Source organism: Arvicola amphibius, chromosome 9 (genome assembly GCF_903992535.2).
Source record: "Arvicola amphibius chromosome 9, mArvAmp1.2, whole genome shotgun sequence".
Classification (NCBI taxonomy): Eukaryota; Metazoa; Chordata; class Mammalia; order Rodentia; family Cricetidae; genus Arvicola; species Arvicola amphibius.
In genome coordinates this window covers 7,736,557-7,759,534 of record NC_052055.2, presented here as the reverse complement: position 1 = coordinate 7,759,534, position 22,978 = coordinate 7,736,557, and the positions used below count along the sequence as shown (strand labels likewise).

Genomic DNA, 22,978 nt, shown 5'->3' with positions numbered 1-22,978 from the left:
CAGCCAGAGCATTGCTGCTTTGGTTTCCCAGTCCTTTGAGATATCTATGATCAGTGTCTTCTTGCATCCTGATGGTGGATGCTTCTTTTTCTCCCTGAATATCTCTTCTAAAGTGACAGTCTGGGCTGATGCCACTTGAAACCTGGACGTCATGGTAGATTAACACCTGTTTAGTGGGTAATGAAAATTAATGTTCTTTCCAATGTGATAATGTCTATTCCCTTAACGAAGGAAACCACTTTTCTTCTACAAGCCAACCCCCAAGATTGTTTTCTTTGGATTAAGGATCTCCTTCATCTTCCTTTTACTCTCCCAGCTTTCCAAATTGTGTTGAAAACAAAGCAAAACAAAGCTCCCAGTGTCGTTGACTGACTTCTCTAGTGGAGCAGCAGCCTCTCCCAGTGCTCTTCTCGTAGAGACACGTCAGATGCAGAAGTGGAAAATATTAACACAAAGTATGAAAAATGAATTATGCTGGAAACAGAAGTTTCTTGCTGCTTATGATTTTTCTCTGAGACTTGCTGTCTAAAAATAAATCCTTGGTGTAGAAATATTGCCATCTTATATGCCACATAGTTATTGGCACTTAGCAACTAATAAATATGACTTATAACTAGAACCTGATATTGTCTGTTAATTAGGAAACCTGGAAGGCCAGCTCTGATTTTACTTCTGGGATACAAACACTTGCTCAGAACGTTTGTCCAGAATCATATGAACTCTTCAGCTTCCAAGTCATGAACTGCATGTACATGATCATCATCTTAGCCATTAATGCTAAAGATTTCCCGGTAGAATATGATTACTGATGTGAATATGACACACGATTTTCTTATAAGTTAACGACTCTGAGTTGCGGCAGTCATGAATCAGATCTCCACTCCTGAAATAGGAGCAAACATAACTAAAAAGTAAACTAAACATGAGCTGGAACATTGGTTGTGGTTAATTCTCAGATCAAAAGCCAAAAATCTACAAGCAGAAAGGAAGGCTTCACCACCATCCACAGCAGAGAACTCCTCAGTTAAGTAGGATGTGGATGGCACTATTTAAAATCAATACAAACAATCGAAAAATTGACTGCTTTCTCCCCCACCTCTCCCTCTGCTTTTTTCTCCTCTCATGAGAGTTTTTCTAGCAGCAACAAGTTGTTGGCACAGCAGGAACTACTAAAAGACACTGCATCACACTTATTCCCTAGAGATCCCTTCTTTCATCTTACTCTGGCTTCCTTTTCTAACTTTTTTTTCAGTTATATTAAACGAATATAAATGACCATAACTATTTCTCCTCTTCCCTTCACAAATAGAGGTCCCTGTACAGCCAGGAGAAGTGAAGGATTCTTTCTGTCTTGGCATCTCGTAGAATGAAGGAAACTCAAGAGAGAAATGCGGCATCCCTTACGGGGTATCCGTGTGGAACCTGCATATGTGAACTTTGGCTCAATCCCAAAATTTCTGCGAATTAAGTTGGTCTCACAAATGGGCCCAGCTTCCCAGCAGCTCTCTATCATATACTAGGCTACACTCTCTTTTGGAGAGCAGATTTGTTAGCAAAGACCTGGAATATCCTTGAGTGTTTCTTGCCACACTTCTTCCTGTGTGTAAAGATGGTCAGATGTTACATCTTGCCCCTTCTCGCAAACACTTGGAAAGTTTGACTCTTCAAACACACTAGATTGTATAATTTAAGTATTAAATTTAAAACACTCCCTAGTGTCTTCTTTTTGAAGACTTATAGGAATGATTCAGCTCTCTATTTCTCCAAGGTAAATTAAGTGCCCATTCTGGGTGTGCTGCATTGGAATAGCACCTTGTAAACTAAGGACGGCTTGGAACCGTCTGAAAACAGAACTAAGAAAACTGAGTGAGTCCTTTCCCCTAAGAATACTAGTGTATTAGACACTCTATAAAGTGTAAAATGCCTTTTATTTCAAGTCAGTTGCCCAGATCCCCAAGTGCTTCTGCGTTCTTTGTCGCTTTTCATGCACACTGCACAAGGAGGGTGGCGTTGGAAGAGCGCTGAGAAAAGCTTCCCATGGTTGCATTACTTTGAGCCAAGTATCCCACATTTCTCTGTAAGACTATGGTACTCACATAGTGGAGTCTTCCTTTTCCGCACTGCCAGCCTAGTGATTCAGGAACTGTGATAGCCACACGTCTCATTCAGAAGCCTGACTTCACAGGAAAAGAAAGCTAGAGTTGCAAAACAGGATTGGTTAAGTTGCTTTCTCTTCCTGCAGAACCTGCCTCAATAGATTCTTACTTGCAGAAAGGTTTCCTTTTGTCCACATCTCTGTTAGCATTTGAAGTCACTTTCTTTTTCATAATTCATCCATTTTATGTGCATATGTGTGCATGAGTGTGTATATGAGCCAGCTGCATGCATGTGCCCATGGAAATTAGAAATGGCATTTCGATCTTCTGGAACTAGAATTGCAAGTGTCTGTAAGTTGCCATGTGGGTGTTGAGAACAGAGCCCGGGTCCTCCCTACTTAAGAGCAGTAAGTGCTCTTAGCCACTGGGGCTTTTTCTTGCTATTCTCTTAATGATTGGCGTCTGCCAATGGTGAAAAAGAATCTCACTGTGGTTTCGATTTGTGCTTTTCATGTGGTTGACACTCTATACATTTTTGTCTCACAAAAACTACTTTTATGAGCCAGTAAGACCACTGAGCAGGTAAGGGGCCTTACTGCCTACCAAGCCTGATGATTTGAGTTCAGTCCTCAGAACCCACAGAGGGGAAGGCAATGGCTGACACTTGTAAACCATTTTCTGAAATATGCAAATGCACTGTAGCACGTGTAAGCAAATGTGCATGTGCAGATGAACATGGAGACATCCACACATGCACACGAACACATGCACACACATACACACTCCTATAATAAATAATTTAAACTTGTAATCTTAATCCCGGGGACAAGTAGAATTACAACCTTGTTTCTCCAGCACTGTAAGAATTAAGTCTTATTTTCATTTCCTTGTAGTTTATTAGAACATAAAATTTTAGAAATGGAGGGAAAACACAAAGAAGAATTGGACACCTTGAAGGAGGAGAAGGAAAACCTCCAAAGTCTGGTTACGCGGCAAACATTCATCATCCAGGAGTTAGAGAAGCAGCTCACGAGAGCCACCACCAACAACAGCGTCCTTCAAAGACAACAGCTGGAGCTCATGGACACAGTCCATAACCTCGTCAGCCTGTGCACTAAGGAAGGTGGTAAGAATTCTTTCCTGCTTTTGGCTTTGTGAATATTTTCTTTCATGCAAACAAGTAAAGGATTGCTACTGTTTTCTGAACTGCACGGGTGCCAATGCAAATGCTGTAGATGGACTTCATCCTGAAAAGCACTCTCAAGATTTAGCTGGCAGGTTTTACTGCTCGCTAAGTTCAGGACAATTATTTTTAAATTTGAATTTGTGTGTTGCAATGTCTCTCTAAAAGGATGCTATAAAAATCATCTTTCATTTTTGGTATTTTTAACATTGATAAAATCCCTTATACTGTAATGGTTATGGTGTTAGATACTTCTGTATAGAGCAGAAATTAGGCAATACTAAAAATGAGTTCAGAGTTCTGGGGTGAGTTTTGTGGCAGTTCCTGTTTCATAATTAATTTTAAGTGTTTCTTGTTTCAGGAGAGAGGGGAAGGGAAGTCCAGCTGTGAAAAGGTGAAAGATGGTTTTAATAAGCATTATAGTAAGGAAAGATGGTTGTTGTAAAATATCCACTAAGATCCCTTATCCTTGGTCCTGTGCAGGGATCTAACAAGGACATCTCTGTAGGGATCTTTGTGGTGATGGAATTTAAAATTTTATATAACTGGAATATCTGGAGCCACACAGCTGCAAGTCAATATACCTTGAGAAGATATCCATCATTTTGTTTGTTTGTTTGTTTTGTTTTTCAAGACAGTAGCTATGGAGTCAGTCCTGGAACTCGCTCTGTAGACCAGGCTGGGCGCGAACTCACAGAGATTTGCCTGACTCTGCCTCCAGAGTGCTGAGATTAAAGGCGTCTGCCACCACCACCCGACTGATATCCATCCATTAATTCTTCTTTCTTTATTGTGTGTGGGACTGATGTATGTAAAACTACGTTCATATGTGTGCCATAGTGTAGATGTGTCTGTCAAGGGACAACTTCATAGAGTTTCTTCTCTGCTTCGAGATCTCCATGGATTCTGGAGACCCAATTCGAGTCTTCAGACTTCTGAATCAAACTCCTTTCCCTTTTGAACATCTTGTCCTCCTCTCACCCAAGCATCCCTGAAGGAATGCGCTTTTGCACAAATCCAGTATAAGCAGAACCCTGACCTGCAGCTTAGTACAGGGCTTTCACATTTGGAGGCTGGGGTCATCTCCTGCAGTTCTAGCCTGCAGTCAGCCCTCTGAGCAGGGAGGGGCTTGTAAATGAAGAGGAGCGAGAGCACTGCTTACATCTGAAACTGATTGTAGTCATCGAGCTGTGGCTGGTGTGACCACTCACGCCACGGTTCAGTGTGGGTGTGCAATGTACACATGTGGCCGATCCTTGACTCATGGAGCTACATTAAAAAAAGCTGTGGTTCATTCTTTTCTTTCATGTAGAGATAGGAATACACAAGATAACTTGACGAGAAGAGATCTTGTTTTAGAGACGTTTCACATTTCTCTGTTACACTCCATTTCCTTACATTGTATCTCCTTTAGATAGTCTAAACAAGCCCCAGAGATATTTTGTAAAGAACTTGTTTTAAACAGTGAGTCTGGAGAGCTCCATTTGGGTGTGCTCAGCAATGTGATTGGGAAGAAAAAAACCTGCTAATCAGACAGGGCTTGCCAAACCCTGAGCTGGAGTCCACTGGAAGAAAAGCTTGGTAGGATTTTGCCAGAGAATTTTAATAGAGCTCATGAGTATTTATAAATTAAGCATTAATATGAAACCTATCTATTCTCATATTGAGATGAATACATTGGGAGAAAGATTGAAAACATATTTTTCTTATCATCCTGAGACTTAAGCACATGGAGTTGGGTAGTGTTTTGTACATGATTTCAGAAATGTCCAGCACTGGGGATTCTCACAAAGCTCGTATGTCTGCCTACTTATCATGATTTAATTTCATTCCTCAGTGTTTGTCTAATAAACATGTCTTCAAGCTGTTAGAAGCAGGGATTGTAACTAAAATTTCTGCTGTGGTTTGGACTTTGACTCCAATATCAGTAACCAAATGTCTTCTTTGTTCATTTGTTGAGAAATTATGGTAGCAAATATGACAGGTGCCGGCCATGCTGAGCATCTACTCAGGGTGCGGGGAAGGTGTCGGCGTCTGCTCTATGAGGAGGAGAACATCTGAAGGGTAGTGGCAATAATGACGCAGACTGAATTTTCTGATGCTCTAAGACTTCATATATAGTCCTTCCTTTTCATGATGCAGCTGTAAAGCAAACCTTGTCTTAGCTGAGACTCGGTGCAGGACTGTCTGATGCTGCACTGGGTTTTGTGCTCTCAAAGCTGCAGACGTTGTTCTGGATAGTTTGTATTCCCTTTCATCTCAGGTAAGCGACCCAGCCATTTTCGTTCTCTTAAGAGGCACACAACAGATGTACCTCTCACTGTGGTTTCTATCAAGATGTTAATCCTCTTCATCTTTATACTTCCACGTGAGCCATACACAGTCTTTACTCACCATGCACTTAAATGTCAAGGTGTAAATACCTTGGTGCTGAATTAAATATTTTGCCAGATGAACTTTGCTTTCATTATAGCAATTAAACACATCTCCAACCTTTCTTATTTTATGGCCCAAAATTTATTTGTTATCCAGGCTTACTGTTTATCAGACGAGTATATAAAACTGTTGTACTTTTAAATTTATATGCATACAAATATAGCAAAATTGATATAACACAACACGACATTAAATTTCCTAAAATAAATATTGAAAGTTCAAACAGTGTCATAATGAGAAGCTCACAAAACAAAAATTAACTTTGAGCCGGGCGGTGGTGGCGCACGCCTTTAATCCCAGCACTCGGGAGGCAGAGGCAGGCGGATCTCTGAGTTCGAGGCCAGCCTGGTCTATAAGAGCTAGTTCCAGGACAGGCTCTAGAAACCACAGGGAAACCCTGTCTCGAAAAACCAAAAAAAAAAAAAAATTAACTTTGATTTCACTGTACTTTAGTCATTTGGGGAATGATCTCAAATATAATGCCATGCAAGTAGAGTACATTGGTAGTGAGTTTTCTCTGTCTGATGGTGAGGTAGAAAACATCTGGCAGGATAATTTTGCCTCCTTTGCCAGGATAAGAAAAGAATGAAATGAGATGTTTGATATAAAGCAAAGCACACAGTTCCAATGACACAGACTGCGCACTAAGCTTTAGTCCCTTCCATCTTTCCTCCGGAATAAAATTCGGTTAGACAAGCATTAAGAGTTGTCTGCAAGCAGGATTTCTTCGGCACACTGAACACGGTCCTCTAGACTCACGCCTAAGAGCCATCCAAGCTTCCACTTTTAGCCTCCTTCAGTTTCCTGATGTCTAAAATAGGATCACAGATTTCCCTGAAGAGTCCACGGAACATCATAAATATGTGGAGCTTATCGTTGTCTATTGTATAGTTCAAGCTTGGGCAGGAATCGATTTTATGTGTTTTACCACAAAGAAGTGAAAATTATGTGATAATGCATTAAGGTGCCATGACAAAGTTTGTCTGGGACACAATGAGTAGATATGTTACTTTCCCCGAAGTTTTTTTTTTTTTTTTTTTTTTTTTTTTTTTTTTTTTTTTTTTTTTTTTTGATTCAAAAAACTGTTAACCTGTCTTTCCATAGAATAATCATTTCCATTTCATGGTGCTTTCGTTCTAGAACATATGACGCCATAAGAAACACTTACCCTAAATATTGCTGAGAAGCGTGCTTTCACAATAACGCACCAACAGGCAGCAATGATCCCACAGGCCAGTGGTCATTTCAAACTTCTGCAGCTTCCGGATAACACATTTATTTTTGTGTGATCTTTGAGAACGTTTGGTCACATTTGTTCTTAGGTACATTCCCCACTAGAGAAATATTGCCTTCCGTGTTATCACTGCATCAGAGCTGAGCTGCTTGCTTCACGATTTTTGGCAGATCATAGTTATTGCTAGAATTAAAAAGTTCACAGTGGCAATGGCATGGAAACAATGTGTTTGCTGCTTTAGAGAGGACACGTGAGCCCTGTGGTCACTGCCCGTAGCCACCAGCCATCGTTGTCCCTGTGCCCTGGTAAATTAAGCTATCGCCACGTACGATGGAAGCAACAGAAACCACATCATAATAGGAAATTGGAATTTAATTGAGGAATAGAATGCTAAAAGAAAAAAGGAGGAAAGAAAAGAAAAATTGAAAGAGGAACCACTATTTAGGCAAATCATAAAGTGACACATTCACTATCTCCTCATTTAACTCAGCTTTGAGTGCATTCCTGCCATAATAAAATGTGATTCATGAATTTATCTATTCAATCAAAAGTAGCTTTGTAGCAACTATTTTTTTTTTACATAGCCTCTTCCGGGAATACCAGTTATTTTTGTTTTTACATAACAAAAACTTGTTAAGTTCCTACATCTCTTCCCATTGTTCACTGGTCTGGGAAGAAACAATATGTTTTAGAATTTAGTGGCTTCTAGGAAATTGGAATTTGAGAGAAAAACAGTTAAATGAATAATAAGTTCCTGAATTCTTCATTGGTGGTAAACCCAGGTTTGCAGGCACCAACCAAACACATATATAAAATCATGACAAGGAGACCTGGGAGCTAGCACAGTCAGCAAGGGGCCTGCGATGTGAGCATTGGTACCTGAGTTTGATCCTCAGGAATGATGGAAAAAACTGGGCATGGGACAAGCTTCGGTAATCCCAGTGTTGGGAAGAGGTGAATCCCCTGCGCTCTATTAGCCAAATAGCCTAGGCTGCTCAGCAAGATCCAGGCCAGTGAGAAACCCTGTCTCAATACAAAAGTTGATGACCCTTGAGGAAAAAAACCTGAGGTGGACTTCTGACATATACACGTGTGTTCACACACAAGTGCATCTGCTCACTCAGGAAAATGTACACACACACACATACACAGAGACATACACATACACACACAGACATCACACACACAGACATCACACACACACACACACACACACTCACACACACACACTCACACACTCACACACACACACACACACCCCACATAAAATGTCATCACCAGGACAGAATAAGAGTACCATTCAGCATCTATAGACTTTTCTTAATAATTTTATTAAATGTTTAGTGTGACTCTAATACTATGTAAACTTACCTGTATTTAGTTTTCTCACTAAAAGATTATGGAGAATTTACTAAGTCTAGCACATTTTGTAACTGCCATGGGGAACTTAAAAATATAACCAATTTATCTTCATACCTAGAAAAAAAATGGAACCAGTATTGAAGCATAGGTAAGTTGGCTCTAAAAGAGAAATGATGGCTATGTCTTTGAAAGGAATATAGTAGAGGAACAGTTTTTCACAGGGAGTGCAAATAACATGTGTGTTGTCAGGAAAGCATAGGAACATATATGTAGATCAACAGGCTAAATCTTAGAGTCAAGGCAGAGACAGCAGAAGAGGATGTAAAAGAGGTCAACTGAGAGAGATAAAAGAGGCAGGATTTTCCCCTCCTCTAAACCAATTACAGTCCATTGTCAGTACAAAGGGATGGAATGGAATGGCTTTTGCATTTTAGAAAAAAATCTAAAAGTATACACACAAGTAACATTACACATACTGAACACATCATTAAGAAACATATGTATATGCAATAACAATTATTGATAAAGGAGACCACAAATTTGAAGAAGAGCAGGGAGGGGTATAGTGGAGCCCATTTACAAAGGCATGCATTTGTTTATAGATTCAAAGAATTTATTTACTAAGATAATAAGCTCATTTTATAAAATGCTAAGTGTAAAATTAAAATAAGGCAGGAAGTGCAAATTCAGAGTGCCTTATAATTAGATTTTAAAAAATAACACCAGCAACTTAGGGAGTGGATATTAATGAGAAATGTGATGCAGGAGAGTAGTTAGGAGTGGTGTCCCCTTCCCAGAAGAAGAGAAATGTAAAGATACATATTTGTATATTTAAATATATACATATGCATATATGTATGTTTACACATATATGTATATATACATACTTGTCTCAGTTGCATAGATTGAAGACTATCTACTCTCAAGAAACTTTAATGTTAAAGCATAGGTAAAAGTTTTGCACTGGCAAATGCATAGGAGAGAAAGGAAACAAGAATAAATGCGGAGGCCATGGGCATAATAACATATTCAGTTCCTGACTAAAAATTCACATTGTAAGTTATAGGAATCTCCCATGGGAGTCCTTTGAAAAGATTCTTTCACATGGTCTGGGAGCCGCAATGACTGATAAGACACATTTTTCAGTGCTCTGCATTATTTGGGCTAGAGTGCCTTTCCCAGAGGCTGATTACAATGGTATGAACATGTGATCATTATTGTCAGTCTTCTGGCCTTCTTTAGAAAGGTGAATCAAATCATTCGCATCCTTCCCAGTACAGAAGAATCCTTTGGCTCTGTTCTCACAACAATTCTACCATCTGAAAGGAATTTGCCATTGCATCTATTGAGTCTTTGAAGCAGATCACCCAGTCAAGAGACGGGGTAGCTTGCACTGCAAGTCTCTTGAGTTCAGAATGACTCTAAAAACATGGCAAGTCTTGGGAGGAAATAAAAAGTCCTTAAAAGACACTCAGATAAATATTGGGAAAATAGGAAATATCCCTTTCATTGACTGAGTGAGATACTTGATGTTTTGCTGACCACTAGTACTGTACAATTTAACATTAGGTAGAAGGAGAAAGGAAAATAAACAAAGTCATCGGCTGCATACTATAGCGAGCCCTTGTTTGCATTTAGTGGGGGGAAATGCTTTATCTTGACAGAAAATTATATGTCAAACATATACAGTTTCCGTAAAATGAACCGCACTATCTAGCACTTCCTTTCATAAAACAGAGCGAGTGGCTTAAGGGGAAAGTGGCTGTTTACTTTTGGACATAGTGTGTTTCTTCTTTCAGATGAAGCATGTTATCTGCTTTTTGGAAAACTGCAATTTCTATAAAAAAAAAAAGGAGGAGGGAGAATAGTGGATAGCTGAACTAGTGATAGCAAAATTAAAAACTACAGCTGCTGATCTCATCCATGAGCTATTTCTAAACCACAACTTTTGAGGTAGATTTGAAATTTTGTGGTTCTCTTTCAGAATTAGTTCCTCCTTCAGACACTAAATGAACTATCTGCAAAGTGGTATCTCCTGGTTCCGGCCAGGACTGGACATTCCCAGCATGAAAGGACCCTTAAAAAAATAGAGTCTCCTTCATGTTCCAACACAATGATGAAAAACCTCCATCCTTGCTTCTCTTTTGCTCCCACAGCTTTCTTAGTTCAGGCAACGAAGTACAAATAGTTTGAATAGAGCCTCAACTAAGTTTCTTGGACTCAACCACACACAAGTCAAGTTCTGTAGCTGTTTTATGAATCCAGATTGCACTGTGTCAGCAAGGGCTAGTTAGGCATAGGACTTGACACCAATGAGTTCTCTGAGAGAAACACACTCCATCAGCACCATTCAATAATTAAATATGCGTGCATCTTATGAACTGTAGAGTAAAAATGTCCTGGCAATGTGTACATTTTCAGAAGGGAGGATAAAGAGTAAAATCTCAACCACATTATACTATGCATCTAGCTTTAAATACATACAAATGTATTTTAGCATAAGATTTTTCTAAAAAACAACTACAAAGTATTTTTAAAATTCTAGTAATCCATAAAAGCTTCAACATGTGACAGAATGACTGAGAAAAGGCATTTAACATTTAATCCCTATTACCTGACTTCAATCTTCTGATCCTACAGTGACAGAGAGAAGCAATGTCTAAGGGTTCTCCTCTGAGCTGTGCACACCTGCTGTGGCACTGTGTGTGCATGCAACACACACACACATACACACACATGTACACGCACATGCATGCACATCTGCACACACACATACACACAATAATAGTAATAAATAACAAATATAAAAACATTGGCTTTTTATATAAATTCTTAATTTACTTTAGGCTAAAGAATTATTACTACTTTTGAGTACTGTCATCTCTAATCCTAGAGATGGCTATGGCACTCACATTCCAAGCCAGATCGTCTATGCTGAATTGTATTAATATGGGACCTATCAGAGATGACCCACCTTTATAATGGACTTATAAAATTGAAACTATAAAGGTGATATCAATGCCTGACTTCTTTTAATTTGTATATTTACATGGATTTATACTCATATTTAAATATGAATATTATAATTGCACATTAGAATGAGTTCTTGCATAACCATGAACTTAAACTTAGGGTTCAGTTTTAAGTAGAAACACAATTGTGAAGGGAAGGATGCTCAGATATTTAAACTTGTAGACACATATACATACAACTAATCTCAACCATAGTAAACCCTCAAGACCCACATATCTGACTTCGATGTTCCTTTCTGAGTTTCTTGGAGCAGCTATAGAATACACCATCTGGAGGGCAGTACAGGGTGGCATAGATAGAAAAATCAGAAACAGGGACATTAGTTTTAGGTCCGGCTTGGCTGCCAGGTAAAATATCACACATCCAAGTGCTTGCCTGGTGTCTTAACCCATTCTACCCTCTTCATAGTATGAACCAATTGTTCCCTGTCTTCTCCTAATTCCCTAGGAAGTCCCAGGAACAGAATGGAGCCACATGTGGCACTGAATGAGAAGTCAAGAATTCAAGTTTATACTATCACACGTGTAAAAGGGAAGTGCCAGTCACATGGGGACAGTCAACCCTTATCTGCTTTAAAACCTTGAAGACTTTCTGTTGTAGCAGAATTCAGAAGCATCTGGCAGGGACTCTCTGTGCGTCCAGCACTGCCTGGGGACTTTCATTCCATGTTAATGGATTTTTGCTGAAATCAGTTATTTGTCCACTCATGACGGAGCATAAACCAGGCTTTTTAAGCTTTCCCACATGTGCGGGAAGCCTTTTGTGTAAAATCAATACAGGCTGAAGACATTACATGGGAAATTAACACACATGAAACCTGAAATATCTTTGGTAATGAAGTGACCTTCTGAACAAATGTCAGGGGTCACACGGCATTCATAACTGCCGGTAGGGTTCCCAAAGAGAAAACACAGAAAAAGAGTTTATGAGAAATGATTGATTGCTTCATTAAACAAAAATTCATAACTCCATTTTAAATTTTCAGTCAGATATTTTTGTTCTGCTCTTATTTTCATACCAGAAAAAATGAATATCAATTAAAATTTACATATGAGTTATTTTGTATTACAAGGCCATTGGAAAACATACTCAGATATACTGATCAAACTACACTAAAACTATGTGCCATTCTTTCATATTAAAAAAAATGTACCATGAAACTAGAGGTCTAACCCAGAGCCTCCTGGCACACAAGACGGCTTCCCCACGACTGACCTGCATCCCTGCCCTAGGCCCAGCTCCAGGGACCGCTTAATTTCTAATCCCATTAGCTTTTGAAGTTGCAGATCATCACAGATGCCCATTTCTGACGGGGATCCCCATCTCATGGTCAATTCTGCCGCCTGTGGCTCCCTTTTATCCTCATGTCAACATCTGTCACGTCTGCCTCTTATCAGTTCCCTATGCAGCCTTCTTCCGTGAGAAAAGCTTGTACTAATTCAAAATTAAGGCCTGTGTCAAACTACCTAAGAAACTGTGTGTGACTCTGCTGTTGAGAATGGCAGTGATTGGGCATCTCGGTCAGCTGTTCTATTGGCGGTTCATTTCAGCTTGGTCTGACTCCAGAAGCTGGCCACCCACAGCCATGTCTCTCATCACTGGAGCCACTGAGCATTGCCCCTTACAAGTTTTAATGAGATTAAGATGCATTACTGGTTCTGAGTTTACATGGTAATATACCCAAAAACTTCTTGTAAGTTATCTACAAGGGTGGAATGAAACACTCCACACAAACTGTACATAGTTCAGAATGGAGCATTTGGTAGTATTCAATGAACACAAGCTGACTTTATTATTAATATGATTATGGTAGTACCACTGTGAAAATATTTAAGAATTTATAGATTATGTAATATACATCTAAATATTTCATATAAAAGTGGAATAGTTCAGAATAAACTAATTGAAATGACAATGTAGTAAGTAAATTATATTCAGGTCTGGTTTCCCTTACGCCAGTGTCAGAGAGAATATGTGGAGGACCAGTAGCTTTGAAAAAAAGAGGAATATTAGTTTGATTCAGCTTCATATTAAGAGTATTTAAGAATAGAATGTAGATATTTATGTGTTTTGTGTGTGTGCTTATAGATCCATATATATATAGCCAGTTTTCTGTAGGCTAAATTCATCACACAAAGCTATCTATCCACAGATATTTATCTTTGGATGTGCACTTTAGACATGACAAAAATACCATATGATTTCTAAGTACAAAGGGAACCCAAGGAAACAATTAACCTGGTCTCATAGGAACTCACAGTTTCTGGACCAACAGCTAGGGGGCCTGCATGGGATCAACCTCAGCCCTCTACATATCTGTGACAGTTGTGTAGGTAAGTCTATTTGTGGGGCTCTGAGCCGTGGGATCAAGGCCTGTCCCTAATGCTTGAGCTGGCTTTTGGGAACCTTTTCTTCATACTGGGTTGCTAAATAAGCCTTAATACAAAGGGATGCACTTAGTCCTACCACAGCTTGATATGCAATGCTTTGTTGACACCCATGAGAGGACTCCCCCTTTCCAAAAAGAAACAGGTGGATGGGGGGAGGGAACAAGGGAAGAGTAGGGAGGGGAAACTGAGGTCGGGATATAAAATAAATGAAAAAATTTAATTTATAAAAAACTTTAATGTACATTTATAACTACAAATTTGTGCATATACTGTAACATCACTGGGAAGTATCTTTCATCTTTATGTCTATGTTGTCTACAAAAGACTGAACTGTGGACCACCTGTAAATACCTCATTTTTCACACCCTTGTTAGTGTGAAGAAGGACCGCGTTCTACTTCTCAAAGTCCTTGTAAATTATTTAGATTTCTGGGGAATGTCTTCAAAGCAGAGTTTTCTTAAAATGCCCATGCACCTGGCCAGGAAGTACAGACTAAATCAATCAAGTTTTGAGCATGTTTGGCCCGTGTCAAGTTTGCCATTTTTACTTCTCCTTATGCTCACTGAACCTCAGTGACCTGTTGGAATCACAGATTCAGGTCAATTCCAACTGCTATGATCTCCCTAATGATGTGGTTCAGAAAATTCCACTAGGTTTTTCCTTGGACAGATAATTTTAAAAATTGAAAAGCCTTGGATCATTCACCACATAAGAGTCTTACAAAGAATGCCGGAGTCATGGACTTCTTGCAGCAAGCTATTGGGAAGTGGTTAGGAAGAGAAGCCAGTGTTTTGTCTTGTCTCTGGAAGCAGGGCTAATGGCTCTCTATGTTCTCTAGGGTAACTGAGATTAAGAATTAATAAGTACACATTCCAGGAAGTTTTCTCTTGAAGGTTCACCTGAGTTGAAGTGACCCTCTGCTCAGCTTTCATGGCCCTTTCCTGAAGTCAGTTGGGTGGTTCGTCTACCATCTGGGCTGATATTGGTTGGTCAAATGGAGAGAAAAGCAAGCCACAGTCAACAGTTGCTAGTCTCAGCGTCCAGTTGCTTACTGACTGAATGTTGGCTAGTGACAGACAGACATGCACCTGCTCATGTTCCTATTCTTCTCTTTAGATGACAAAGATTTGCTTGTCCAGATAAGGTGAAGTGAAAAGAATGAATAATGACTCTTTCCCAAGACATTCTAGATTTATTGCTGATATCTGCATGAGGGAAGTCTTTGAACTGACACACCAGGCTCTTAAACTTTACCTCCGCTAAGCTGTTCTGCAGGTTTTATTATTTTAAGTGTTATCTCTCTGAGGCAGCCTTCCTGAGTCTGCTTGGCAGATGGAGTGCATTCTCCTTGAAAGCTCCCAACGCACTTGACATATGTCTTTAAGATAACAATGTTCTGCCTTTTCTCTTTCTGATACTCTGTTTACACCGGTAATACTATAGCCCTAGAGGCTGTTGGCAGTCATCTTGTGACCAGGTAGAGAACCAACAAAGTGACTCATGAAGACAATAAAGAAACACATTCTGCTCTCAGTGTTGGAAACCTGACCATGCCTTACCTAAAGTTGCCTTTTTGCTTGTGCCAGTGGGAGCTGTGTTTTCTGCTGTCATGAGGGAACAGAACTTTCTGCCCTTGGGCTGTGAGATCATTAAGGAAATCTTTTATAGTCCTTATGTCTTTATGTTTAATGCCTAGACAAAATTTTACATGTAGGAAGTGTTTAATCAATAAATATGTGTTGAATTTATTAATTAATAAGAAAAGGCAAGAAGTAGAGAGTAATTATAAAACCACAGGCTAATTGTATTATTATTATTATTATTATATTATTGCCGCTAATTTTTCACTGATAATAAACAGGAGAAGAAAATGGGTCAGTAGGGTAAAAAGTGAACATGGAGTTTGGAAGATTGGCCAGCCTAAGGTAAATCAAAGCTGAGGTAGCAGCCTGACAGATAAATAGAAACAAGAAACATGAAATTAAGAGGGAAAGATATGAAGTTTAAAATGCTTTTATATTGTAGTCATCTCTGTAGTACTTTGAAGTCACGACAGATGATGTATAAGGGTAAATCTACAAGAATGGAAGTCCAGTGTGCATCCAAATGTGTGTGACATGTAAGTGAACCAACGAGGAAGAAGTAGGAAAGGCGCTTTGAATCATTAATCTTAGATCAAGCTTATTGCATACCATGTGATTACTTCCTTCTTTTTGACTCAAAGCAGCAATATCTTAAGTCAATTAAGTTTTTTAAGAAGTCAAATCAATAAAATCTTACAAATGATCGAATGGTTTTAGTGTCCCTGGATTTAGTAAGCTGCAGGGTTTGAACTTGAGGGGAGAAAGACCATAGGAGCTCCACCTGCTGTGGGCTTCTCTGTTCTGGTGGTAGAACAGAAAGTGAGTAGAGATTTAAGTTTGCTATGATGAGTGTTTTTACCATTATTATATCAGTGGTTGTAACTATTGTTTCTTCTCTATTACCATGCTCCATTCTGCTTTGTTTGTGATTGACATGCCTACCTCAGAAATATTTATGACTGCTTCAAATTATAGGTTGATTTTAACAAGCACCTGGAAGTCAAGCTACCTTTAGAGATGGACTCTTCTTTAAGCCACAATATAAAATTAAAAATAAAACAGAGATAAACTGTAGATGAATTTTTAGATCATATTCATTTTTCAAAGTTTTAACACTCTAAATGTAGTACCTAAACCAAAGTTTTAAAAATTGACAATAATTTAGAAAAAGTAGCCTAGTGTTTAAGGGGAAACATTCATCTTATGGAAAGATGATCTGTCAGGTTTTCAAACGCTGATTCAAATGGCAATCAAAGCAAAGATCTATGTCACACATACCACTATGATAAAAATTTCCAGTTCAACCATAGTAGATTCTCCCATATAGAGAATTTTTAATTCTAATTTAGACAGCACTGACACAAATTCGACAAAGGAGGAACTAGCCAACCTTTCCCTTCTTCCTGTTTCTGAGCATGTGTCTAACCACACATAGCCCCTTCACCCACATCTTCCTGCAGTGGAGAAGCACAGGGCACAGGAAGTGAAGAAAGGAAGGAGGGAATGTGTTCCCTTGCATAACCACATACAAGAGGCCAGGAAGTAGTGTGTTCAGTGAGAGAAACATTTTCTTCTTAGATAAATGACTTTTTTCTTCTCTCTCCCTAAAAAGAAAAATGAGTTTCCCCCAATGGGTTTCTGTTCACCACATTTTCCTGTGTTTTTTTCTTCTCTTATGCCATCATAAATTTCAGTTCATACTTCTTTGCATTCCTATTTGGGGCACTTAATGAGGATTTTTCCACATTTGCACATTAGAAGTGATCAAGTACTGAGTACTTAGGAAAAACTGATTTTGAAAACTAATGGTCCATTTAGTTGTTATAAGCAAAACCTAGCAAACTTTTTGTTGCTTTTAGCCCAATGCCATTAAAAATTGCCTTTTGGTAAGCATTTGTCTATATGTTTTTAAATGATTCTTTGCGTACATTTTGCAAAAGACACTTCTTCACTGTCGTATGAACTCTCCAGTGTGTACTTATTCTATGTTGAAATTGCACTTTGTGATAGCAGCACTTAAGCGAAATGCACTGTATGAATGTAGGAAGTTCTTAAAGAATTAATAAGAATCTTGTATTTTTAAATGTTTTCCCTTTTTGTTTTTCCTGATTTTTATTTTTATTTTGTTTCCTTTTTGAGGCAAGGTTTCTCTGTGTAGCCCTGACTGTCCTGAAACTCACTCTGAAGACCAGGCTGGCTTCAAACTCTGCTTGCCTCTGCCTCCCAAGTGCTGGGACTAAACGTGTGCACCATCAACACCAAGGACAGGAATTATTTTTGTTTTTGTTGTCATTGTTGCTGCCTTTGATATTTTTGCATATTTTAACCCTGACATTTGAGATATAACTCATTGGTAGAGCGTGTACCTGACACATGAAATTTCCAACAATGCAATAAATAAGTCAACTTCTCTCTGAAATGTAGATAGAAGTGTTTTATACATTTAACAGGAAACATTGACATAAATTGCTAACAATAGGAAGCATTATATAAATATGTAATTTGTCCATCAAGATGAAGTTTATGAAGATATAGAAAAACCAAGGTAAGGAAATGGATGTAAGATTAATATATAAATGAAAATTGATTTACAGCTTTTTTTAAAAAAAAAATTTTCAATTTACCAGTTACTTTGGGGTGGTATGTTTTATTTCTCAATATATGCAATATAGATATTGTGTGAAGGCTGCAAAAACCTGCTATGTTTGCAGACCATTTGGATGGTAATGATGCTGATATTCTTATTTGTATATTATAATCTCTCTTTTATTTTGCAGTTTTGCTAAAGGGGGGAAAGAAAGAAGAAGAGAAACCATTTCGAGACTGTGCAGATGTATATCAAGCTGGTTTTAATAAGAGTGGAATCTACACTATTTATTTTAATAATATGCCAGAACCCAAAAAGGTAAAATCAGAAGTACTTGTTTATGTAAACTAAAGCAGATCCTAGTTGAACTGCTATATGATCAAATAAATTTGTGAGTTTGTTATACATGATACATGTTGGTATGCATGCATGCACACTCGCGCGCACACACACATGAGCACACGCACATGCGTGCACACACACACACACACACACACACACACACACACACACACACACCTCAGCTGTTCTTTTGTGTTCTCAGAGAGAGTGTGTTTCTCTGGTCCACAGGGGATAAAAACCCTATTTTGCAGACATCCTCCAACACCAGTACTTCTGATCCGTTAGTCATATAAATTTTATTTTCTTCCATTTCTTGAATATCATAGTGCTCAAAAATGTTTGTTAGTCACATGCACCTTCACTGGAAATCATCTTCTAAAGTCCCAAGATGTCAGCATGCACATGTCCTCCAGCATAAGAGCAGGCCAGATCCAGCTCCTTAGACAATTATTGATTCTGTTGATGTGGGGAAAAAATGTATCCTATCTAACACACAGTAATGAAAGGATGTTCCCCTCATACATACTTGTGTGCAAGTTGGAAGAAGAGACTCATCTTTATGTTGGTCAGTGCCCAAAGTAATCATGGAAACAATGAAGCAATATCTTGCTATCCTTTACCTTTTAGAGACCCCTCCCAACTTGTCCATTACATCATTCATTTATGCCTTCGCTCAGAACAATGAATGAGATGCCATTCATTTGCCAGTCACTGTTTAAACACAAATACAAGACAAACAGTTCTGAGTGTGATAGAGAAGACAGGCATTTGCCAAAAGAAGGCAGTTACCAAGTACTAAAGAAATGTAGTGCTGGGGCCGGAGAGATGGCTCAGCTGTTAAAGGCTAGGCTCACAACCCAAAATATAAGAAGTGTAGTGCTGGAAATGTCTCTTTAAGGGAGGCAGAAAAAGACAGTGCAATCAGAGGCAGTAGACCTGCTTACTGTAACATGTAAGGTTTTTGTTTTTTTTGTTTTTTTTTTTTTTTGGACTTATAAGGTCCCAAGACAGAAGTCTGTTCTGGGTTAAAACACTGTCTTCTGCTCATTGACACACCTATGTATGAACCTTCTTTGAATCCTGTGAACATGCTCATGAAAGTCTTTCTGAGGTTTGCCCAAGAGTTTTGCTCGATGTTTCTATTATTAAAGTTCTACAAGGTAGAATTGTGGCTTTTTATTTTTGATTTCCTGGGGCTAAGCATGTCTTCTGCACATAGCAAGTTCTTAATCAATAAGCACTAGAATGTACAGATGAAGGAAAGAATGCACTAATAATGAAAGCCTCAACAAGTCTACCTAGCATCCACCAAGCCTAACTTTTTCCCCCTGATTTTCTGTGAATTTTGATAAGCAAGGGAAGTGAATCTTGGAGACCCCTGTACCAGATATTATGCACTTACCAAGGCTAGGTGTCTGGCCTAAAGTCCACCTCCACTCCAAGGCTGGATTTCTTTCTGCCCCTGTCTCTTGATACTGATTTGAATAGGGCTACTGGGTAGAGTGGTCTCACTATTTTTCTTTTTTGAAACAAAATTTCTTCTGAAAAGAAGCCTTTAGTTTTGCTTTACAGATGGCAGAGGGGAAGTGGGACAAAAAGCACAGGAAGGGGTAAAGGCGCATGTGCAGTCCTCTCTGTTCCTCCCCCCACCCCAGTCACTTACAAAGGCACCATGATGTCGTCTGCTTTTCTGGGCATTAGTCTTTGGATTAGGAAATCTGTGGTTTAAAATAAAGTGAAACAAAGAAACATATAAAATACGAATGTACAAGGATGAGGAAAGCTGAGGGTAAGGAGGGGGTTTTGATATTCTAAAAATAAATCTGCACACAACACACACATGCACACACACACACACACACATACACACACACACACACACACACTGTGCCCACAAGTCCTGAAAGCTGTTTTCACTCTGTCGCTCACGCTACTGTGGAGTCCCTGGGAAAGGACAGGAGCACACATAAGGAGTCATTCTGTGAACTTCAACTCATATCATTCTATTCAAATAAAAGCATAAGTCAGCTACCTTTCAAACTGTTTTGAGAACCAAATGATAGCCAGGCTACACACTAAGCCACTGCTCCTGTTAGAGCAAATGGAATATTTTATCTAACTCATTAAACATGCGTCGTACATTTACTTAACTCTCGTCCAAATGATACATGATATTACAGATTTAATAATTTAGATTATTAAATTATTGTATTGGAGAACAACTTAAAAGATCCATTTAATGCAATTGTTAATTATTTGTTTATTACTTGTGGAAATGTAATTTTAAAACACTCTCTTGAGGGGTTCAACATAGGATCCAGCTACAACATTAGAATAGGGTGTTCTGACCTTTCCAATGTGTAAGCTAAAAGTATTCATAATTAGAAGCTTAAAGGAGTATTTTTTTTATCTTCCCCCAACAGAATTCTCTAATAAGTTGTAATATTGTTTGATTCAAACTGCCATAGCTACACTTTTATGACTGGTAATGCATTTCATTTGAAATCTAAAATTCATTTAGCATGGCCTTGGAAAGAATAAATATTTATGAATTTCATTCAAGTCATCTAGAAACTGATTAATGGAACAGTTCAAAATATTGATCATGAACAGTTTGCCAGACACGGTTCTGAGAACTTGATTTCTCTATGGCACACTCACTTTCCTTTTCAATAGCTCCAACAGTTGTGTGCTTCTAGCATCCTAATGTCAGAAAGACAACATGCCCAAATTATATACGGCAACTATTGAACATTGCCTTTGAAAGCAGGCATCTGTTTCCAGTTTCAGAGAAGTTCTAAAAATATAATTGTTTACATTGGTGATGATTGAAGTTCCATCGACCAATTTTTTATATGAAGTTGAAGAAGACATATGTGAGGCATGAGGGAATAATTTATTGAAATCTCCTTCACTCCCCATATCCTCTAAGGTTTCACTTTCTTTCTTTTGATCCAAACTATTGATATTCAATTAATTACAATAAAAGATATTGAGAAAATTTAATATTAGGCCCTTCCAAATAGACTAGGGTACCATCAACAAAACAGCTGCTACTTCCCCTGAATACGCTTACCAAAAGTTCATTTCTTTTTTTTTCTCTTCTTGTAATGTTCTCATAAGTTCATCAGAAGTTAAGGAGACTGAAGTCTATGAAAACTAAAAAGTAAAACTGAGTTCAGTGTGTATGATGTGGAATATGAAGCAATCAATAAAATTGGGGTGTTTAAGGGAACAATAAAAGCAATTGTCAGCAAATGTTCATCCTTCAGAAGAGTAGGGACTGCAGTTACCAGAACTATTTGTGTATTTATTTTTATTTAACACACAGATGTTTCAATACACCATGCTTTGATCATGGTTTTCTTCCCTCACTCCTTCCAGATTCTCCCCACCTACCTACTCACCCAACTCAATGCCTTCTGCCTTTCTTTTTTTAGAAAACAAAAAAACAAATCATAATAATTATAAAAATTAACAAAGAGAAAACACAAGATACACACTATATGTACATGTGTGGACACACACACACACACACACACACCTCAAAACACAAAAACACAAAATTAGAAGCAATAATACACAGCAAAGAACCAATAATACATAAAATGCCCATACATAATGAACTGAGAAAAACACCTACAAAATGCCAGAGATGGCCTTTTGTGATATCATTTTACCCTTGGGAATAGGGCCTGCCCTTAAGCATCTTCCCTGTGAGATGACTTTGGAGAATTTTTCCTTTCAAGTAAGTGTCCAATAGAGACAGCTTCTATGTTAGGGATGGGAGCTTCTGTTTGCCTCCTGCTTTCAGCACTGAGATGTGAGTCTTTGTAGGTCCTGTTCGTGCTGTCTGTTTTGATTGACATTGCTCTATGTAAAACAAAAAGAAATGCATGCTAAAGTTTGAAAAGGGTTGTTTTTCAGATGTCATGTGGATGGCAAAAGCGTTAGCTCGGGATGATTTGATTTTTCAAGCAGAAGGAAAACAAGAATTCTATCTTTTATATCTTCCTTCTGTTTCACAGCGTTCATGGTTTGTGGTTCTTTCCCTCTGTGTTCCCCTCAAGGCACAGCAGAGGGAAATGGAATGTCTCTTTCATTTCACAAGTCTTTAAAGCCAAATGCCCTGTAGTCAGTTTGCTTCATCCAAAAACAAGTCATTAAATCATAAGTCTTATTTTTTAAAATATTAAAATTTTTGTTCAGAACTCACAGTTCCTCGAATTCTTGAAAAAGTACTGTAACAAATGTGTTAAGCCTTTTCCATTTAAGGCTATGGAAAAATAATTAACATCCAGAAGGTTAATCATTCCAATTTGTATAAAGCATAGAAGCATAAAAAGTATGTGAATCAAATTCCCCCTTTTTGTTTGGGTTTAAATCTCCGTATTAAGTTAAAAGGTGTTTAATGCTTGAAAGCTTTGGCCTTGCCCAGGGAAGAAGCCAGTTTAGCCTTTTCTTGGACAGAGCTAAACTCCAGTCATCGAATCAATAGATGCAGCAGACGTAGCAAATGGAGCAGGACCCTGGTCACAGGAAGAGCATGCCAGATAACATAGACCACACAAGACCAGCAAATGAGCCCTTTGGATCTTCTGTGTTCAAATCCTTGTGTAACTGGTCATTTGTTCCATGAAATGTCCTGAATCTTTTAGGAATAGGCTCCTTTCTTCCGCTTTAGACTGTAGAGAAAACAATGGGGGTTTCTTTCATTGCTTTTCAATATTGA

At 38.4% G+C, this 22,978-nt stretch overlaps 1 protein-coding gene across 1 annotated transcript in view; it reads left to right on the top strand.

The window, feature by feature from the left end:
* Angpt1 (angiopoietin 1) overlaps nt 1-22,978 on the top strand; it is a 243,016-nt gene that overhangs the window by 171,038 nt on the left and 49,000 nt on the right. Inside the window, exons 4-5 of the mRNA XM_042055692.1 lie at nt 2,990-3,222; nt 18,095-18,222. Coding sequence (XP_041911626.1) covers nt 2,990-3,222; nt 18,095-18,222 — 361 coding nt within the window. The remainder of the gene's footprint in view (nt 1-2,989; nt 3,223-18,094; nt 18,223-22,978) is intronic.